The sequence below is a fragment of the Ceratotherium simum genome, chromosome 6 (assembly GCF_057802395.1).
Source record: "Ceratotherium simum simum isolate JZ-2026a chromosome 6, ASM5780239v1, whole genome shotgun sequence".
NCBI classification, from domain to species: domain Eukaryota; kingdom Metazoa; phylum Chordata; class Mammalia; order Perissodactyla; family Rhinocerotidae; genus Ceratotherium; species Ceratotherium simum.
Window position 1 is genome coordinate 61,410,899 of NC_141905.1, and position 19,830 is coordinate 61,430,728.

General features: G+C 56.9%; 3 protein-coding genes across 7 annotated transcripts; 2 read left to right on the forward strand and 1 right to left on the reverse strand.

Annotated features, from left to right (window-relative positions):
* Positions 1-533: 533 nt before the first annotated feature.
* Positions 534-1,745, reverse strand: MRPL43 (mitochondrial ribosomal protein L43). Of its 2 annotated transcripts, none has more exons than XM_087432474.1 (3): positions 1,577-1,745; positions 1,379-1,503; positions 534-1,264 (listed from the first exon to the last, which is right to left on the reverse strand). In XM_087432474.1, the coding sequence occupies exons 1-3, from the start codon at positions 1,705-1,707 to the stop codon at positions 1,023-1,025; spliced, it is 498 nt and encodes a 165-aa protein (XP_087288600.1). In that variant the 5' UTR covers positions 1,708-1,745; the 3' UTR covers positions 534-1,022. The 2 variants fall into 2 exon arrangements, with proteins under 2 accessions (XP_087288600.1, XP_004428020.1); XM_004427963.3 differs by having other exon boundaries at positions 1,379-1,485; positions 1,577-1,744.
* A 59-nt stretch (positions 1,746-1,804) lies between these two features.
* TWNK (twinkle mtDNA helicase) lies at positions 1,805-7,030 on the forward strand. Of its 2 annotated transcripts, none has more exons than XM_004427964.3 (5): positions 1,805-3,743; positions 3,934-4,174; positions 4,327-4,434; positions 4,762-4,903; positions 5,835-7,030. In XM_004427964.3, exons 1-5 carry the CDS (start codon positions 2,501-2,503, stop codon positions 6,147-6,149), a joined length of 2,049 nt encoding a protein of 682 aa, XP_004428021.1. In that variant the 5' UTR covers positions 1,805-2,500; the 3' UTR covers positions 6,150-7,030. The 2 variants fall into 2 exon arrangements, with proteins under 2 accessions (XP_004428021.1, XP_087288595.1); XM_087432469.1 differs by having other exon boundaries at positions 3,336-3,743; positions 3,884-4,174.
* Positions 7,031-9,389: 2,359 nt separating this feature from the next.
* On the forward strand, positions 9,390-19,537 carry LZTS2 (leucine zipper tumor suppressor 2). Of its 3 annotated transcripts, none has more exons than XM_014785655.2 (5): positions 9,390-9,526; positions 14,859-15,308; positions 15,941-16,603; positions 17,137-17,394; positions 18,195-19,536. In XM_014785655.2, the coding sequence occupies exons 2-5, from the start codon at positions 14,901-14,903 to the stop codon at positions 18,876-18,878; spliced, it is 2,013 nt and encodes a 670-aa protein (XP_014641141.1). In that variant the 5' UTR covers positions 9,390-9,526; positions 14,859-14,900; the 3' UTR covers positions 18,879-19,536. The 3 variants fall into 3 exon arrangements, with proteins under 3 accessions (XP_014641141.1, XP_014641143.1, XP_004428023.1); XM_014785657.2 differs by lacking the exon at positions 9,390-9,526 and adding an exon at positions 10,972-12,253 and having other exon boundaries at positions 15,941-16,588; positions 18,195-19,537; XM_004427966.3 differs by lacking the exon at positions 9,390-9,526 and adding an exon at positions 10,973-12,253.
* The last annotated feature ends 293 nt before the right edge of the window (positions 19,538-19,830 follow it).

Sequence of the window (19,830 nt, forward strand, 5' to 3'; positions counted from 1 at the left end):
AAACCATTTGCAGAGGAAATAGTGATCCTCAGCTTCCATCCTGGCTGCCCCGGGCAGGGACACCGGGCTTTATTAAGGCTCTCACTAGTCACTCATAGTGATGATAAGGGCACGACAAACAAAACGACAACAGTTCAAGAACTCACACAAAGGTTTCTAGATTCTAGAAACTCCGGATTCTTTTCCTCACCATCCCTTATGTTTTTAGCTAAGCCTAGAAAATGCTCCCTGTTTATCAGCCCTCTTGCTCTTCCCCAAAAAGCTTTTCAGTACTTCCCCTCCCCCTACAAGGGACAACATGACTTCATTTCTGCACAGAGGAGCCTGTCTCAGGGGAGCAGTTGGGACCAGGGCAAGCTTGTTACCAGGGGCCTGGCCTGAGAATCACTCTCTCCATGGGTCAGGCCTAGATTAATCACATGGCCTTGATACTAAGCATCCTGCAGGATTATTTTTCTGCTTCTGGTTTTAGGATAATGAAAAAGAGGATTATATTTAAAATATGCAGACACTTTGAAATAAGACCTCAAGTGTGACCTTGGGCAAGTTTATTAACCTCAGTTTTCCAATCAGTACAGAAACATTCACACAAAGCGCCTAACCCAATGCCAGGCTCACAGCAGCCTATGAAGTGCTAGCTCTCTAGCTCAGTGGTTGCAAAAATAGTATATCAACAGATTCTTCACAAGCCATCCTTGAAACCCCTCCCTGTGATTTGAGATCACTATTATCAATTTGGATTTCAGAAATGAGGACCCTGTAAAATCTTTGAAGACTCTCAGGTTTCAGGGATGTCAACTGGGTAAGAATTAGGAGATACAAAATCACTGCCTTTTGCAGTAGGCAGCGGAAAGAAACAGGCAAGCTCTTCTTCATCTCAAGCAAAAGCTTTGGTGTCAACTTCCCCTTTGGTAGGCTCCATCTGTCTGCTGGGCTTGGAATCCCCTGAACCAAAAGAGGAGGAACCACCTCCACTAGGCTAAGAGCCCAAAGCCTGGGATTGGAGTTGGTGGGGCAGGTCTTCACTGCGCTTGCACCTGGGCTGGAGCAGGATCCTGGACCTCTCGGGGGCGCAGCCCGCCCAATGTTGTCGCTTTGTTGGTGAAGGGGTGCCACTGACCCTGGATACTAGGGCTGTCTGTGTGGAAGGGCTTGCGAATGCGGATCACGTCCAGGCCCGACTGGTCAGCCAGCTTCTGCACCAGCGTCGCGATCTCCTCGACCGATTTGCAGTGGATGCTCTCCTCGCGCACCGCCCCGTTAACTGGCCGAAGGGAGGCGGGGGTCAGAGGGAGCAGGCGAGTCAGGTGTGAAGGAGGAAGGCGAGCGCGCCGAGCCCCCCGACGCCGCCCTCCAGCCCCCGCCCGGCCCCACTTACGGTATTCGGCCACTACTCTGGGCACACAGCACGGCCGCGAGTTCACGTATATTACGACCCCTGGGTTTCGTCGGGCGAAGTCGGTTACCTCCCGTTCCACGAACTCCCTGAGGGACCCAAGGAGCCTGAGTACGGTGACCCCTGACCCGGGACGACCTCCGCCCGGAGTCGCACCCCCGCGCACTTCGCCCGGCTCACCTGGCGCCGCGGGACGAGGGCCCGTCGCGGCTGAGGCTGAAGCTGAGACGCTGCAGCTGCTGCACGTAGCGACCCAGCCCGTTGTGCAGGACACTGGTCAGGAAGCGGCTCGGGGTCCCGCGCGCCGTCATGGCTACAGCGCCCGCCTGCCTCGAGAAGGGGGGCGGGACTAACCCCGAGGCTTCCGGATCCGGGGACACTCGCGCCAGGTGGCGTTTTGCTTCCGAGGTCATGGCGAAAGGTGCGTGTGTGTGACCCACGTTGCCGGCGAAAGAGCTGAGACGAGAGAGTGGTGACTCGGAGCCAGGGTCGGGAGCAGCGGAGCTCCTAGTAGGAGAGCGGAGGGGGAGATGGTGCGGGTGAGAGCTGGGCGTCCCTTTGGGCCCGGAAATTGGCGGGAGCCACTTACTGGCGCTCTAGTCGTGCTCAGTCCCTTTTGAGGGAAGGAGCGGCGAAGAGGGCGTCTAGTCGGGGGCTTAGAGCAGAGGGGCTCCAGAAAGGACGCGGACGGCTGCAGAGATGAGGCCGACGAGGAGGTCCCGTGGAGGGACAGTAGTGGTGGAGAGATGATCTAGAGAAACCATATCGGTGAGGGGCAGTGGAGAGGGTCGTAGAGGTGAGGCGGTGGTGGGGAGAAGCTGTAAAGGACCGTAGAGGTACGGAGCCAGATACAGGGACATAGATGGGAAAGGGTCGTGTAGACGGGCATAGATGTGAAATAGCAATGAAGAGGGATTGAAGAGGATTCAGAGAGATGTTTATGAGGAAGAAGTTTGATGAAGAGAGAAAGAAGCCACCTAGAGTGGGCTCGGTAGAGTGCGGTGTGGAGGATCCCTAGGGTCTGATGCCTAGGATCCCTAGTAAAGGCACCTGAACTGCGCACCTAACGCATTTCAAATAGTGACTTCCTCCATTTGATTAGGAATGTGGGTCCTCTTCCGAGGTGGGTACCCCCTCCGTATTCTGCTTCCCCTACGTGGGGAGTGGATGGGTCGGAGGGGCCTGCCCCGAAGCTTGGTCCCAGGCCCTCCTCGCAGACGGTACAGGAAGGAGGCTCTCCCAGCCTTGGATGTACCAGTGTTGCCTGTAACTGCAACTGAAATCCGCCAATATTTGCGGGGGCATGGGATCCCCTTCCAAGATGGCCACAGCTGCCTGCGGGCACCAAGCCCCTTTGTGGGGGCCTCACAGCTCAAGGACCAGACTAGTGCTACCACTTCCTTCAACCTCTTCATTGACAAGACCACAGGCCGCTTTCTCTGCATGACCAGCCTAGCAGAGGGGAGCTGGGAAGACTTCCAGGCCAGCGTGGAGGGGCGAGGGGATGGGGCCAGAGAGGGGGTCCTGCTTAGTGAGGCCCCAGAAGCTGAGGACAGTGAGGAGGTCCGGAGGATCTGGGACCGAGCGATACCTCTCTGGGAGCTGCCTGAGCCGGAGGAGGCCCAACTGGCTCGTGTGATGTTTGGCCTCACCAAAGTGACAGATGACACACTCAGGCGTTTTAGTGTGCGGTATCTGCGGCCTGCTCGCAGCCTTGTCTTCCCTTGGTTCTCCCCTGGAAGATTGGGATTACGAGGCCTGAAGCTACTAGGGGCTGAAAGCCAGGGGGATGGAGTACGCTACGTGGAGACCACTATTCCCCGGCCTGGTGCCTACCACAATCTGTTTGGATTACCACTGATCAGTCGTCGAGATGTTGAGGTGGTACTCACAAGTCGTGAGATAGACAGCCTGGCCTTGAACCAATCCACTGGGCTGCCCACCCTTGCCCTACCCCGAGGAACAGCCTGCTTACCCCCTGCCTTGCTCCCCTACCTTGAACAGTTCCGTCGTATTGTGCTCTGGCTGGGGGATGACCTTCGGGCTTGGGAAGCTGCCAAGTTGTTTGCCCGTAAACTGAACCCGAAGCGATGCTCCTTGGTGCGACCTGGAGACCAGCAGCCCCGTCCCCTGGAGGCTCTGAACCGAAGCTTAAATCTTTCTCGTATTCTGCGTACTGCCCTGCCCGCCTGGCACAAGTCTATCGTGTCTTTCCGGCAGCTCCGGGAGGAGGTGCTAGGAGAACTGTCAAATGTGGAGCAGGCAGCTGGCATCCGCTGGAGCCGCTTTCCAGACCTCAATCGTCTCTTAAAGGGACATCGGAAGGGCGAGCTGACGGTCTTCACAGGTGACCTTTTGGGAGATCACTGCTTGGGTTAGGGGGCAGAGGATCAGCTGACAAACGCATGTGGGTTTGGGCCACGGTAATTGTTGAAGTGGAGGCTTCCCTTCCCAACTTTGAAGGCCTGCTCTGTATCTTGGTTTCAGGGGTAGGACTTTCCTCCCTCACCCAGGTCTGTGTTCAACCCTCCCTGCAGGGCCGACAGGCAGCGGAAAGACGACATTCATCAGTGAGTATGCCCTGGATTTGTGTACCCAGGGGGTGAACACGCTGTGGGGTAGTTTTGAGATCAGCAACGTGAGACTAGCCCGGGTCATGCTGACACAGTTTGCTGTGGTGCGGCTAGAAGAGCAACTGGACAAATACGATGAGTGGGCCGACCGCTTTGAGGACCTGCCCCTCTATTTCATGACTTTCCATGGGCAACAGAGCATCAGGTGAGATTCCCAGGCCTGGGGTTTTCAAAGAATGGGAGGGCAGGAGAACAGACCTCCAGCAGAGTTTTCAGGATGCGGGTTTTTCTGCCTGGGGGTGGTCTGGAGACTACTTGTAGCTGACTGTTGAATTCATTGCCTCTTCCTCTTCCTAGGACCGTAATAGACACAATGCAACATGCAGTTTACGTCTATGACATTTGTCACGTGGTCATCGACAATCTGCAGTTCATGATGGGTCACGAGCAGTTGTCCACAGACAGGTGACATCCTCCTCTTGTCTAGCTGGAACCCACTCGAACACACATGTCTTCTCAGGCAGCTGGCCTCTAGGCACACACGCTGTACTCTCTTATTTTCTGATGTGTTTGCAAGCACATACCACCCCATGTGTATTTTTGTCTTTATAGAGGTGTGGGGTGTGGCGGCGGGAGGTATGGACAAGGATCTAAGAGTGAGTCCTTGGGTAGAGGGAAGTAGAGTGGGTTGTGGTGGTTTGTGGGGAGATTTGAATGAATCAAGAGTATGTGTATGTTCTTGTCTTTCTGTGTGTGTCCAGTAACCTCTTTGCTCTGTTGGGGTGGGGACAGGATTGCAGCTCAAGACTACATCGTTGGGGCCTTTCGGAAGTTTGCAACAGACAATAGCTGCCATGTGACACTAGTCATTCATCCCCGGAAGGAGGATGACGATAAGGAACTGCAGACAGCATCCATTTTTGGCTCAGCCAAAGTAAGTGGCCTTTAGAGGAGCCCAAGCTTTGGAGACTAGAAGGGGCAAGTGTGAGTGGGGACAGCCCTCATTCAGCCTTAAATCATTCTGACTCTCCTTCTGGAAGAAGCAGGAGGCAGCTGCCTCTGGGGCCATGACATGAGGAATACAAGGGCTAGGAATACAAAGGCTGATAATAGTTGGTCCTTTGCCCTCCTTGCCTCCTAGGAGCTCACATCCTCTAGTGGGGAAACAATGAGACAGTAATTACAACTCAGTATTATAAGAGCTATGACAGGCATCACAGGTATTTGGGGAGCAAAGAGAAAAGATATCTGAGTCAGCCTGGGACATCCAGGGGACTTCCTAGAGGAGGTGTTAACAAAGGTTGGGTTGAGTTTTGGCAGATAGTAGGTGTTAACCAAATAAATGGGAGGACCTTCTGGATAGCAGGACCAGCCTGATCCTGGAGCTTCCAGTGGTACACTGAGTGCCTATTACATGCCAGGCCTGGGCTAGCCACAAACTATATACAAACTATGTCCCACAATGAAACAAACATGGAGCTGGGGAAGAGAATAACACAGAAAGGGAAAGATGGTGGTGCCTTCTTTCAAGAATGGTCTCTCTGATGAAGTGTGACATTTAGACTGAGACCTGAATGATAAGAAGCTGGGTTTGAGTGGGGTGGCAAGCTGTGGAGGAGAAGTGTTACAAGTAGAGAGAACAGCGTGTACACAAAATCTGGGACAGCAGCAAGGTGGTCAAGGAACTGAAAGACTCAGGTGGGCCCTGCGTTGTGGTCAGTATTCAAAGAGCGTTGGTGATGGGGGAGGGGGCATATTTCTCCCTTCCCCCATTCGTGCTGCTCTTCCCTGCACCCTCAGCCTTCCGTTTTGCTTCTCTCTTGCGTCTTCTCACTGCTCCTTCCTCCTCTTCCCCCTGTCCTCAGGCAAGCCAGGAAGCAGACAATGTTCTGATTCTGCAGGACAGGAAGCTGGTAACCGGGCCAGGGAAACGGTATCTGCAAGTGTCCAAGAACCGCTTTGATGGCGACATAGGTGTCTTCCCCCTTGAATTCAACAAGAGCTCTCTCACCTTCTCCATGCCACCAAAGAGCAAGGCCCGGCTCAAGAAGATCAAGGACGACAATGAGCTGGGGGCCAAAAAGCCCTCTTCTGGCAAAAAGGGGACTGTGCCCCAGAGCTCTGAGACTGGCCGGGCCCCCATCCCCTCCCAATCAGACCCCTCCAAGCCTTCAAGGTGAAGGCAGTGCAGAGCTGGACACTGACATGAGCCTGACAGGATAGGCTAGGGCCTAAACTCTTGGCCCTCTGCTTGGGCTGCCTCTGTCCTGTGGTCCTGAGCTAGGGCCCTTCTTAGTCTGAGGGGCCTAGCCTAGGGCAGGGTTTCATAGGGAGAGAATTCAATTTAGCAGATATTTGAGAACCTACTGTGTCCCAGGTTTTGTTCTAGGTCCTGGGAGTACAGCACTGACGAGAGTAAGGTCCCTGCTTCCACGGAACCTGCAGTCTGGTGGGGGACAAGCAGTGAACAAAGACACACAACATAATTTTAGATAGTGAAAATGCTATAAAGAAAATAAAATAGTAATGTGATAGTGCTTACAGAGCTAGTTTAGATTAAGGTCTGAAAAGGTGTCTCTGAGCAGAGGACATTGAGCGGGGGCCTAAAGAACGAGGATTGAGCCATGTGAACATCTAGAGAAAGAGGGATCCAGGCAGAGGGTAAAGTAAATACAGAAGCCCTGAGGTGGGAATGAACATGTTGAGTTCAAAGCAGTGGGGTCAGGCCCCCTGGACCTGGAGGGGAATAGGAGACTTCTTGCCAAAACTCCAGCCTAGACTTGCAGAGCCAAAGGGTGACAGGGTGGGTACCAAGCTCCTCTGCTCCCCACTTTGGGGCCTGCCATGAGGTGGTACTCACTACCATTGGATTCTAGGTGCTCGGCCCTGTAATATTTGGGCCCCAAAGGTGGGAGAGCCATGGAAGGAAGCTTTGAGCCCAGAGTGCCTGCCACCTGGACACTGATTCCATGGTATGCTGCCTCAGACCACTAGAGTAAATGAAGTCATGACTTTTTGTAAAGACTTTTCCAGTTTTACAAAAAAATCTTTTTCCATTGCCTTTGTTTCTGTGCTTTTTCTTATTTGTCCACCAGGTGTCTCCCCAGTCTATAACTGGATTTTCCTCTCACTTTGAATTGGGAGTGGATGGGTCCCCAGTCCCACCTCCAGTCTTTGAGCTGTGTACTCCCAAAGAAGCAGGGGCGTTAAAGGGCCTTCACAGACACATCCCCTTACACCTCTTTTTGGCCTAGGGAAGACAGGGTGGTGTCTCTTTATCTGTATCTTCCCTGAGGATCTCCATGTGATCCCTGGCAGAGGTGTGGGTCACTGGACCACATGCCTAGGCCCTGCCTGACCAGCTGTCCCTCTTTTATATGAGCCACTCACTGACCTCTCAAAATGTGGACTTGGGCTTGGCATCTATTTCCCTCCTCATGCCCTCTCAGTGTTTCTCTTTTGTTAAGTGCCGGTCAGAACGCCTGGGGCTCTTGTTAAAAATGCAGAACCTAGGCCCTACTTTTCCCCCAACCCTGACACAGAGACTTTTCTGATTCTGGAGGTTTGAAGAGGTACAGGATTCCTCATGTTTAACAAGCCGTGAAGGAGACTGTAAAATAAATTATCCAGAGACCCTGTCAGAAATATTCCTAAATGATAACACTTTGCCACCTCACTTCCTCTGATATCCTAAAGTCCCAGTTTCCCTTCAGGTTGGCCTGGAAGAGTGGTGAGAATGCAAGATGTTCTGAGGGGGCCCGGAAGAAAACTTTTGTAAGGGGAGGGGCATGCTTTCCTGCTCCCTGCAAGCAGGGTCTGCCTTATCCAGGTCTCTCTGTTAACCTAAGAGGGGTTTTCTGGGACCCTGTAGAAGGACATGGGTCTCTGTTGTGTCTGAGAACTGTGGCTACAATTGTTTCCTGAAACAGAGCCTGGAGCAAAGCTGTTCTCTGAGGAAGAACCTGGGGGGAGGGAGGGTGTAGCTCCTCCAGGGCCTCCTTCTTGGGGGTCTCTCCCAGACTGGCTGGAGCCAAGCCTCCTAATCCCTCAGTAATCATTCCCAGCCGCTGGCTGGTCCAGGCCTCATCCAGGGTCTACAACATTGAATGTCAGCCATATCTTCCAGATGCATACCACCAGGTCAGTCCTACCTATGAGGACATGGGCTCCACATTCTGGTCTACCGAGAATACCTGGTGTGTTCTCAGGAAATCCTTTAGGGGTTTCCATTAGGGGACCTTTGTGAGGTCTGTGTATGAATTGGGGATAGAGGGATAGATACACACTTGCCTGTTTGTTTTGCCCCACCCTCCTAGCAGACACCCCCACACAGCACAAACCAGAGTGATGGGGGGGAGGGGAAGCTAATGCTCCCCCAGCCCCACCCCCTACACAAACACATTCCATTCCACACCTGTCTTAAACTCCTCACATCAAGATTAGCCCAAAGTATATTAGGAGTCCCTGGAGCCTAGAAAGCAGTGAGGGATCCCTGGGTCCTGTGTGAGGTCCCTAGGAGCCACTATTCCTGTACCCAGTCAAAGTGGATTGAGGCAAATTACCTGCCTATGGATATTAAGAATCTCCCTGAGAGCTCAGGAAGGGCCTGGCTGAGTGGAGTCCAGCTGGATCTGCAGCCTTCTCCTCAGATTCAGTGTCACACTTGGCTGTGTCACACTTGGCTGTGAGGGGGCAGCTGTAGTCTTCCAGCAGCTTCTTTAGTTAGGATGGGTTTGAGAAAGGACTAAACTCACCGGTCTTCTGCTGCCCAAGTACTCAGGCTGGAAATCTGGCCCTGATACTTGCAGACGTCCCAGTCTGTGCCTTCTGACAGGCCGCCTTGGGTGCCATGAAGGGAGGGAGCCCTAGGTGCCTCCCTGCAATACAGGCCAACTTCCTGTTTGTGCCTGTGGGTGGAACTTTATGAGTCTAAAGGAAACCTGGCCATGCTCTGTGGAGGGCCAGACCTGGCAGGCCTGCTCACCTGGGCAGACACCTACTCCAGGGGTGGGGGAGCCGCTGGTTCTACCTGGGCAGCCCCAACCAGAGATTGGGGGGTGGGGTGTCTGTTTTGGTGAAACCCGAGCCTTCTTTGTCTGCTTCCCAGGGTTTTTCCCTGTGTCTAGTGAGTGGGCTTAAAGTGGACCAGGTTTGGCAGTAGTAAAGTGGTGGCAGTAAAGTCTTATAGCCGGCTTGGTTAGGGCAGTCAGGTAGCTTAGCTCTCGGTCACGTGCTGCTCGCCCCTTCCCCAGGTCGAAAGTCAAATCCAGTAAACTGTGAAGTCAGAGGCCAGAGGGGCAGCCTCAGGTCACCATCGAACTACTGCCGGGCTGGCTACTGGGTCGGCTGCTGAGGGGGTGCTGAGCAGACCACTCCCCTCCCTGGGTCGGGGGCGCGGCCTCAGCCGCCCCGCCCCGCTCCACCAGGCCCGGCTAGACGGGCGCCCGGAGTCCGGAGCCCGGAGCGGGCTTGAGAGCCGGCGGATCCGCGGCGAAGAGTCGCCTGCGCTGGAGCAGGACCCGGGCAGGAGCTGGAGCCGCGGCGCAGGTGGCGCTGGGTGAGTAGTGGGGCCGCGGAGGTGCAGGATCTCCCGCCTCTCGCACATCCCCGCTCCGCAGCGAACTTTCCCGGTCTGGGGAGACTGGGGGTTGGGGTGAGGAGGGAGTCCTCACTCTGGGGGGCGCAGGCGAGGAGTCTGAACAGGGAACCGACACAGAAACTCGCACTGACGGGCCCACACACGCGTGTACGCAGACCCACGCGTGCACTTGGGACAAGCGAACACACGTGCACTTCGGGAAGAACGCGCCCAGTGGGTTATCCTTCCAGTCCCTGGAGCAGCGCCACTGGCGCGCGCGGACCCCCAGCAGACAGGGCGCTCTGCTGTCGCGTACTTGACGGGGGTGGGAGAAAAGGGCCGCCCCGGTGACCGCCGACGGGGGCGGGCAGGGTGAGACATCTCTGGAGGTTCCTGCTTCCCAGCTGCCCGCAGGTGAAGACTAAGACATAAACAAGCGCCGAGCACGTGATCAATTCGCAGACAAGTGGGCTGTGCCCCGCCCCCCCCCCCCCCCCCCGAGTCCAGGGCAACTTTGCAAGGTTCCATGCCGGGCAGTATTCCTTTCTCCGCCTCCCCCAGAAATGGGAGCACAACGCCCCCTGGAGTTGGGGTAGCGCAGAAGGACGGAAGATTGTGCTGGGATGGGGTTACCTGGGCTCCTCGCCTGCCTTCTCCCCAATACGTTCTCGGTGCCTTCCTCCCTGAAGGTATCGGAGGGGGGCGCTATTCTTGATGGCAGTGTGCAACAGCCCCCGCCACATGCCTCCAGCCTGGGGAGCAGCTGCCTGAGCGCCTGTGGGTCCCCTTCCTACTACCACTCCTCCTTGCAGAACTAGGAGCTCCTCCCCCCAGTGCAGGAGCAGAAAGCCCACTCGTGCAAGAGTGGGAGTCCCCCGTCCCCAGAGAATGCATGTGTGTAAACATCCCCTCAGTACCAGAGTGGGCCTATCTCCCTCCGGTAGAAGGGAGGGCGAACCCCCCTCCCCCCCAGGGAATGAGGGAGTGGGCAGCGGTCCTCGGCCTCCCTCCCCACCCCACCCCCACCCCTACACACACGCTGAGCCCAGCTGCTGCCTGAGCTTCTGGGCAGGCTGCCAGAAAGAGGAGGAGGCTCCTGGTGCCCCAAGAGGCTGGGATCAGGGCAAGGCCAGAGAAGGGGGTCTCTACTTGGGAAAGGGTCTCAGTCTGCTCTCAGTCTGTCTTGGGGTGAGCCTGAGGGTGGCTGGGCTGTGTTTCCCTTTCCAGGGAAAAAGAAAGAAAAACAACCCTTTCCATAGAGCTAAAAATAGAGCTGAGAGCTGGCCAAGGCTGTGGCCTGGAAGGGGGGGGATGCTTCTTCCTGGGGCAGAGGAGCTCTGGCAGACCTTGGCCCTGGGGTGGGTGGTTAGGGGGCGGGAGGCTGTCCTTGTCCAGGGGTGCAGGCATCAGCTGACATGACTGGGTCACAGAGACCCCTATGGGGAAGTCTGTGTGGTAGAATGTTTGTGAAGTATGTGTATATGTAAGAAGTTGTCTGTGTGACTATGAATAAGACTCAATGTGTGACAGATGATTAGAAGACTAAGTGTATTTAAGATTGTGACTGGGTGGGAAGGACTGCGACTTGTGAAAGACTGGGCACAAGGTGTGTGACACCGAGTGTGTCTCTGTGAGTTAGCCTAAAAGACTGGAAAGAAGGAACACGGAATCACGTGATGGATGAGACTGTGATTGTGGCCGTGTGAGCCTGAATGTGGGAAAGGTCGTGTGGGTGTTAAGAAGCTTGTGTTGTTTGCGAGAGGGTGAGGATATGTGTAACCCTGAGAAGACAGGTGGAATGTTGTCCACTGTGAGGCTGCTGTAGGTTTGGACTTTAGGTTTGGACCGGCTCACTCCAGGGATTGTTGGGGGATAGGGCTGCCTCTCTCTGGGCAATGACCTTTCTCTTAGCAAATGACTCTGGGGGAAGGTCGAGGAGCACAGAGCCACGCCTGGGGCCAGCCTGGGCTGGCGGGGGAGAGGGTACAGCGCTGAGGAGTCGGATAAGGGCCCCCAAAGTTGCGGGGTGACTGGGTGTGTTCTCTGGATGGGCCGCCAGGGGGCGCCGCCTCCACAGATCCAAGTGTGCCTCCTCCAACCCGCTGAGGGTGGGGCAGGCACAGCCCGAGCCTCTGCCCCTGACCTGAGATGGGGCGCAGGGCCCGGGCAGCCGGGGACTGTGGGGGGCAGCTGACCCCCGGCCTCCCCCTCTGGACTCCGAAGCCTGTGTCTTGGGGGAGGCTTCGACTAGAGGAGCGGAGGGGGGAGGGCGGCCGCCGCGAAACCCGGCCCTTTGTGCTTGGACAATGACCAGCTGCCGCTGGCCCCGGGGCCCGGGTAGGGGTAGAGGGTGACCCGCCGCCGCCGAGTCCTGAGCCGACCGACCCCTAGACACACAACCACCGGGCCTCGGAGGAACGGACTCTGAATGCAGCCGTGCAGGCCCTGCGTGCGCCCCGCCGGACACGCGTGACGCGGGCTGCTTGCGCGTGTCCGCCCCCCGGGGCGGGGACGCCCCTCGGACCCCTCCCCCGCGTTGCACCGCCCACTCGGGCCGGGTGGGGGTTGGCCCCGGTGGGGGGCGCCGCGGAGGCGGGGCCGGGTCGGCTGGGCTGCTCCGAGTGGCCGCGCGCGGGCTGGAGCCGGGCGGCGCGCCTGTGGAGCGCTGGGGCGGCCCGGGGCTGAGCATGGAGCAGCGCGGCGGAGGTGAGGGGGGGCCGGGGCCGGGGCTGGGAGGCGACCTGGGGCGCCCCCCACTTCTGCGCGGCGGGGGTCCATTGGAGAGGTGGCATTCCACGGCTGCCCCCACTTTATGGAAGCGGGGGGGGGGGTTGGACTCTGGAGGGTGGGTTGGGGGCTCCCGGCTTCCTGTCGCGGAATGGGGGCTCGTGATCCCAGACTTGATCCCGCTTGACTGGTCCTTGGAGTTTGGTGAGGGGGAGACTTGCCCCAACTCTTCAGTCCCCAAAACAGGTCTGCGGGAGCCCGGACCTGGCCAGACCTCTCTCGAACCCTGGGTGAACCCAGCCCTCAGCTCCCCCCAGCCCGCTCAGGGTGGCTGTGTGCGCTGTGCCAGAGGGAGTACTCAGAGTGCTGGGGAGAGCGAGGGGTTCCCGCTCCCACAGCCACAAACGCATTTCTCAAAATGGAGCCTCCACTTGCCCCTCCTCTCTCGGGCTCCAAGAGCGGGAGCCAGGCTGGCCCGGCCTAGCTTTCCAGACGCCTGGGTTTGGCTCCCTGGGTGTCTGGCTCTCAGGGCCCAGCTTTATGTCTCTTCTGGGTTTAGGGGCCCCTGGCTCCATGGGGTTCAGGAACCCCAGCTCACTGGGTCTGCCTGTCTCCTTATCTGTCTGACCCTGGGGCCTCTCTGAGTCTTTGTCTCTTGGGCCCCTGTCTTTCTCAGTCTGTCTGTCTCCTCCTCTCAGTTTTCACTTTCTCTGTGCTCACTGAAGTGGGGAAGTGCAAACAGAGGTGCCAGCCCTCTTTGCCCCCTAAGAAGCCCCTTCCCCACTGTTTTCTGCATGCCCTAGAGTGGTCTGGGACAGGGCAGAGGAGGGGTGTTCCATCTGCTTTGCTCAGGGCTGGTACTTGTGGGGTGAACTCAGCCCCCACCCCTGCAGAGGGGCCTATGATTGCTCCATGGGCACTGCTAACCCCCATCCCCAGCTCCCAGCTCCTCCTCCCTCAGTCTGGACATCTTCCTGGTTCTCAGGGTCTTTTGACTTTATTGGGGAGATGGGGGATGGACTTAATGGAATACAAGCAAGCAAGAAAGGAAGCAGATCAGGCAAAGGATGTCTCCTCCCCCCACACTCCAGTGAGTGACAAAAACCAGGCTCCTACTCACCCAGTTGGCCCTGCATGCCACCCAGAACCCACTCTCAGATATGCTCGTATTCACATACACTCCTCTTACACACTTGTGCACACTCACTTTCCTATTCACACACTCATGTAAGATACATGTGAGTTTACACATAAACTTACGTATATACGAATGGACAATTATCCCAACATAGTCTCTCGTATAGTCACACTCATACACCACAAATTCACTTATTACATATGCATTTATAATTTCCACATACTTTCTAAGAGTGACCCCCTTTGTACACACATATTCTTGTAAGCTGTGCACATATGAATTCAGACATATACTCATATGTATATGAATGTACTGATACGTCTAGCCAAACATATCTGTGTACTCACACACGGTCGTGATGTTTTCATATACGCACAGTTCTCATTTTCATGCTCCTGTGCACACAGTCTCACACACACAAACAAATACATGCACATACTCTTGCTCCTACGCAATTCTCTGTCCACTTCTTGGCCCCTGCTCTGCCTGATGACTTCAGCAGATGCCTGAGCCCTGGTCTTTGGCCTCAGGACTGGGGAGGGAGTTCCCGGTGGAGACTTGCTGTCCCCTTCCAGGAAGGAGCAGGCCTGGGAGGTGGAGCTCTCTTCCCTGAGCTCCAGGGAAGTGAAATCTTGGAGCAGCTGCCAGAGGTGATGGTGGGGCTTCTGTCTTCATCCCCTGACGTGACTCTGGGGAATAGCTAAAGCTGGAGGGTTTTGTAGAGGTTGGCAGTGGGCCTGTGTAGGCTCCTTTAGGCGTGACCGATTGGGTATGGTGACGCTGGCAGTTGTCATGGAAACAAGCATGAGCCTGCATCCACCTCTGGCAGGCAAGAGACCCCAGAAGGCACCTGTGGGCTCCCTAAGAGCTCTGGGTTTCTCGTTTGGCTGGCTCCACCCTTGTCGCCTCTCTGTCTGGGAGAAACTGAGGCCCGACTAGGGGAGGCTGGGCACTGCCTGGCCTTGGCTCTTTGTTCTCTAATTACCATCTGAGTTGCTGGCTGCATCCCTGAGGTTGTCTCTCCCCAAACTGCCCTCTAATGAAGCCACCTGTCCCAGGGGACCGAGGACCTGTGTGGGAGCTGGTAGAGAGGGCTCCCTCCCTAACTGGAGTCCTGGCCTCTGTGGGCGATGCAGGTTTGAGCTGGAGGCTGGGCCTCTGCTGCCAAGGGCCCTGTATAACCACAGGCCTCCCATCCCCTCGTCATCCCTGCTCAGAGACTCAGTCCTTAACCCTGTTCGGGCCAGAGTTGGGCAGTGGTCTGGGGCCCAGGGAAAACTGAGGTTCGTACCAGTGTTTGGAGGGGGAGCCTTGGGGGCATTAGGGCTTGTTACTGATGTCAGGGGGCTGTTTGACCTGGGACGAGGGGTCAGGAGAGGGACTCAGGGTCTTGTATAGTGAGGGACTCAAGGTGGAGGGACTTTGACACCACTGCCCTGCTCACAGGTTCCCCTGGAGGCCCTTGGCCAGGCCTGAGCCTCTGCCACCATGGCCATCGTGCAAACTCTGCCAGTGCCACTGGAGCCTGCTCCTGAGGCCGCTACAGCCTCACAAGCTCCAGCCATGGGCAGCGTGAGCAGCCTCATCTCAGGCCGGCCCTGCCCCGGGGGGCCGGCTCCTCCCCGCCACCACGGCCCCCCTGGGCCCACCTTCTTCCGCCAGCAGGATGGGCTGCTGCGGGGTGGCTATGAGGCACAGGAGCCGCTGTGCCCAGCTGTGCCCCCCAGGAAGGCCGTTCCTGGCACCAGCTTCACCTACATCAACGAGGACTTCCGGACGGAGTCACCCCCCAGCCCAAGCAGTGACATTGAGGATGCCCGAGAGCAGCGGGCACGCAATGCCCATCTCCGCGGTCCCCCACCGAAGCTCATCCCTGTCTCTGGAAAGCTGGAGAAGGTGAGGACCAGCCCTTCCTTTGGGGCCTGGGTGGAATTAGGAGCCCCCTGGAGAAGCTGGAACTTGGAAGCCTATTTAGAGGAAACCATGGGCTCCAGAATCACCAGACCTGGGTTCTAATCCCAGCTCTGCCTGATTCTGGCTGTGCGACCTAAGGATAAAGTCACTTAAGCTATCTAAGCCAAAGTTTCTGTATCTGTGAAATGGAGGTAATAGGTCAGCTCTCATAGGATTGCTGTGAGAATTAAATCAAATAATGTATGTAAATGTTTAGCCTAGTACCTGGCCCGTAATATGTAGTCAATGAATGTTAGCTGCTTAAATTACTGTTATTGTACAACAGCTGTGTGTTTGACCTTGAGCAAGGCCTTTAACGTTGCTGAGCCTCCGTTTCCTCACCTGTAATATGGGGATAGTGATAATGTTTTGCTGGTATGGCTGTTGTAATCATTAGAAATGAACCTTTTAAATTGCTTGACATAAAGCTGACGTTCAGGAGCCCCTCAGCCAGTGGTAGCAATTGCTATTAATATATGGGGATTGGGGACCCCAAATGGGAGGGCAGGGAATGTGATAAGGGCTTTGAAAGGTTGGGCAGCTCATTCCCAGTGTCACATGGCACCTCATTTCAGAACATGGAGAAAATCCTGATTCGCCCAACAGCCTTCAAGCCAGTCCTGCCCAAGCCTCGAGGGGCACCATCCCTACCTAGCTTCCTGGGTCCTCGGGCCGCCGGACTGTCTGGGAGCCAGGGAAGCCTAACACAGCTGTTTGGGGGCCCCGCCTCCTCCTCCTCTTCTTCCTCCTCCTCGGCTGCTGACAAACCTCTGGCATTGAGTGGCTGGGCCAGTGGCTGCCCATCGGGGACGCTGTCTGACTCCGGCCGAAACTCACTGTCCAGCCTGCCCACTTACAGCACCGGGGGTGCTGAGCCAGCCACCAACTCCCCAGGCGGGCACCTGCCCTCCCACGGCCCTGGGCGGGGAGCACTGCCTGGGCCAGCCCGAGGAGCCCCTACTGGGCCCTCCCACTCGGACAGTGGCCGCTCTTCCTCTAGCAAGAGCACAGGCTCCCTCGGGGGCCGCGTGGCTGTGGGGCTCTTGGGCAGTGGTCCCCGGGGCTCCCCTGACAGCAGCTCCTGTGAGGAGCGCTCCCCACTACCGCCCCCACCCCCTCCACCCCCTTCGGACGAGGCCCTGCTGCACTGTGTCCTGGAAGGAAAGCTCCGTGACCGGGAGGCAGAGCTGCAGCAGCTGCGGGACAGTCTGGACGAGAGTGAGGTGACCACGTGTCAGGTGTGATCAGCAGCAATAGTGGGGGTGGCCTGGCAGGACATCTAGAGGCGCTGGGGGTCCAAGGAGCATTTCCATGTGTGCTGGCAGGCAGGGGCTGGGCAGTTGCCATGTGGCCCCATCCCCACCCCAGCTGTCTAGCTTAACCTGTAGAGGGGTGAGGATTTAACCCAGCCCTGGACTTGAGCAAGTTACTTAATCCTACTGAGCCTCAGTTTTCTCGTCTATAAATGGGGCTGGTTCTGGCCTCCTAGGGTTATTACGAGGATTAAGTAAGGCGAAGGGTGTAAAGTGCTTAGAATATGCCTGGCACCTAGGAAGTGCTACCTCAGTGCTTACTGTTGTTGTTGTTTCTGTTATCATAAAAGTAGCAGTTATTTTTGTCATCATAATTCTTATCATTGTTAATGGAAACTGCCCTCCTTGAGCCCAGGCCAGTGGGCCACCAGAGCAGTCGGTGACTGGGGAGTTGGGGGTGGCCAGGGCTCGAGGTCTGGAGGAGCTGCCAGGACCCAGGTCGGCCTTCTTGTCTGCAGGTGTACGAGGACCGGCAGCGGCACTGGCAGCGAGAGCGTGAGGCCCTGCGTGAGGACGGTGCGGCCCAGGCGCAGCGGGCACAGCGGGCCCAGCAGCTGCTGCAGCTGCAGGTGTTCCAGCTGCAGCAGGAGAAGCGGCAGCTGCAGGATGACTTTGCGCAGCTGCTGCAGGAACGCGAGCAGCTGGAGCGGCGCTGCGCCACCTTTGAGCGGGAGCAGCGGGAGCTTGGGCCACGGCTCGAGGAGACCAAGTGGGAGGTGGGCCAGACCCAGAGGGGCAGGGAGTGGGGTCCTACGGAACAAGCCCTGGAAAGACGGGCCCAGCCACACACCCTCCACCTGCCACCTCCAGAGGGCCTCCCCTTCCTCACCTCTGTGAGAGGAGGATCCCCCTCTGGCCTCCCTTTCTGGGTGGGGGTCTCCCCATGCCTCCCTGTTAGGTCTCCTCATTGGTCTGGTCTAGTGCCCATGAAGCCAGTGGCATTCCCATCCACTCCCTTCTAGCCAATAATAAGAATAAGAATGTAGTGCTTGCTATGCGCCAGGCACTATTCTTAGCATGTTACGTAGAGTGTATCATCCAGTCCTTATAACAATGCTATGAGGTGGGTATTGTTAACATCTCCATTTTAGAGATGAGGAATCTGAGGCCCAGAAAGGCTGGAGCCCAAAATCACACCTAGTCAGTGGCGGAGCTGAGATCTGAACCCAAGCAGTCTGACTCTGATGTCTGTGCTTTAAACCAAGACACTATAGTGCCTCTCAGCTGGCACTGCCCTCAATTGCTCCCACTCCCACAAAACGTGTCACCACCCAGTCCCCAGGGCTCTGTGGTGCTTTGTGGTGGTTGTAAGACACCCACTTTGAAGGAAAAAGATCTGGGTCTGTATTCCACTTTAGCCACTTAGTAGCTGTGTGACCTTGGACATGTCACTCGGCTCGCCTTAGTGTCTTCATCTGTCTTCATCTCTTCTCCCCAAATGCCCAGCATGCTGTCAGGGCCTCCTGCACTGGGAGGACTCCTCTCACCATCCTTCCCGACTCCCTCCTGCCCCCAGGTGTGCCAGAAGTCAGGCGAGATCTCCCTGCTGAAGCAGCAACTGAAGGAGTCTCAGGCAGAGCTGGTGCAGAAGGGCAGTGAGCTGGTGGCCCTGCGGGTGGCGCTGCGGGAGGCCCGGGCGGCACTACGGGTCAGTGAGGGCCGGGCGCGGGGCCTCCAGGAGGCAGCCCGAGCCCGGGAGCTGGAGCTGGAGGCCTGTTCCCAGGAGCTGCAGCGGCACCGCCAGGAGGCTGAGCGGCTGCGAGAGAAAGCTGGGCAGCTGGACACCGAGGTGGCCGGGCTCCGGGAACCCCCTGTGCCACCTGCCACTGCTGACCCATTCCTCCTGGCAGAGAGCGATGAGGCCAAGGCGCAGCGGGCAGCAGCCGGGGTGGGGGGCAGCCTGCGGGCCCAGGTGGAGCGGCTGCGGGCAGAGCTGCAGCGGGAGCGGCAGCGGGGCGAGGAGCAACGGGACAGCTTCGAGGGGGAGCGGCTGGCCTGGCAGGCAGAGAAGGAGCAGGTGATCCGCTACCAGAAGCAGCTGCAGCACAACTACATCCAGATGTACCGGCGCAACCGGCAGCTGGAGCAGGAGCTGCAGCAGCTCAGCCTGGAGCTGGAGGCCCGCGAGCTTGCCGACCTGGGCCTGGCCGAGCCAGCGCCCTGCATCTGCCTGGAGGAGATCACCGCCACCGAAATCTAGGGCCCTTGGCATGCCAGCTCTGCCGGGAGCTCTACTGAGAGAGGCAGTAGCCTCAGGTGCACTGAGGGCCCCAGAGCCACCCGTGCCCTGGGATTCAGGCCTCAGGGCCTCTGCCAAGAACTCAGGGCTGCCCTACGACATGGAGGAGATACATCAGACTCCTTGAAGGTCCCCGTGTTCACTGTCACGCAGAGGCTCCTACGCACTGAACCCATTTCACTCCACGACTGCTGCCAGCACCACTCTGCTAACCCACCCACCCCTGATGCTTGCCAGCCTTCCCACCAGGGGGCTGGGAGGAGAAGGGGGCTCCCGCATCTCCACATTCTCCCCTACCCCAAAGCCAGAGAGAGCCAGACAGCGCCAGCTGCTCCAGATGTGCCTGCTCCCACCCATGTGTTGAGGGACGGGCTGGGACTGGGGTCTGATCCCCAGGTTCCAGCTCTGCAGCCTCACTCCCAGGGTGAGGGCTGTAGTCAGACCAAAGGAAGAACTCAGAAATGTCTTGTTTATTTGTGTTTGTGACCAAGGGGCCCCTCCCCACACCCAGGTTTATGGCCTCTTTTTCACTTGTATATTTTTCACACTGTAAATTTCTTGTACAAACCCAAAGAAAAAATTAAAAACCTTTTTGTTTTTAAAAAAAGATGAGTGTGCTGGATGAAGGTTACAGGAACTTGTTAGACCCCCACTCCCTCTTTATTTGCTGATTAGTCCCCTAGCCCTCATAGAGGTCTTAGGGGGAGAAAGGGTGATGGGGGAAGGATAAATCCAGTAGAAGGTCTGAGGTCTTAGTGGACCACAACATGAAATGGTCTCTCAGGGCTTGAGAAAAGTAGAAAAGCCTTCCATCCTGTCCCTTGCAGAGAATACTGCTTGGGGCTAGGGGATGGATGCAATGACCCCTTGAGGGCTCTGTCTGAGAGTCCATGACCCTCAGTGCTTAGGGCAT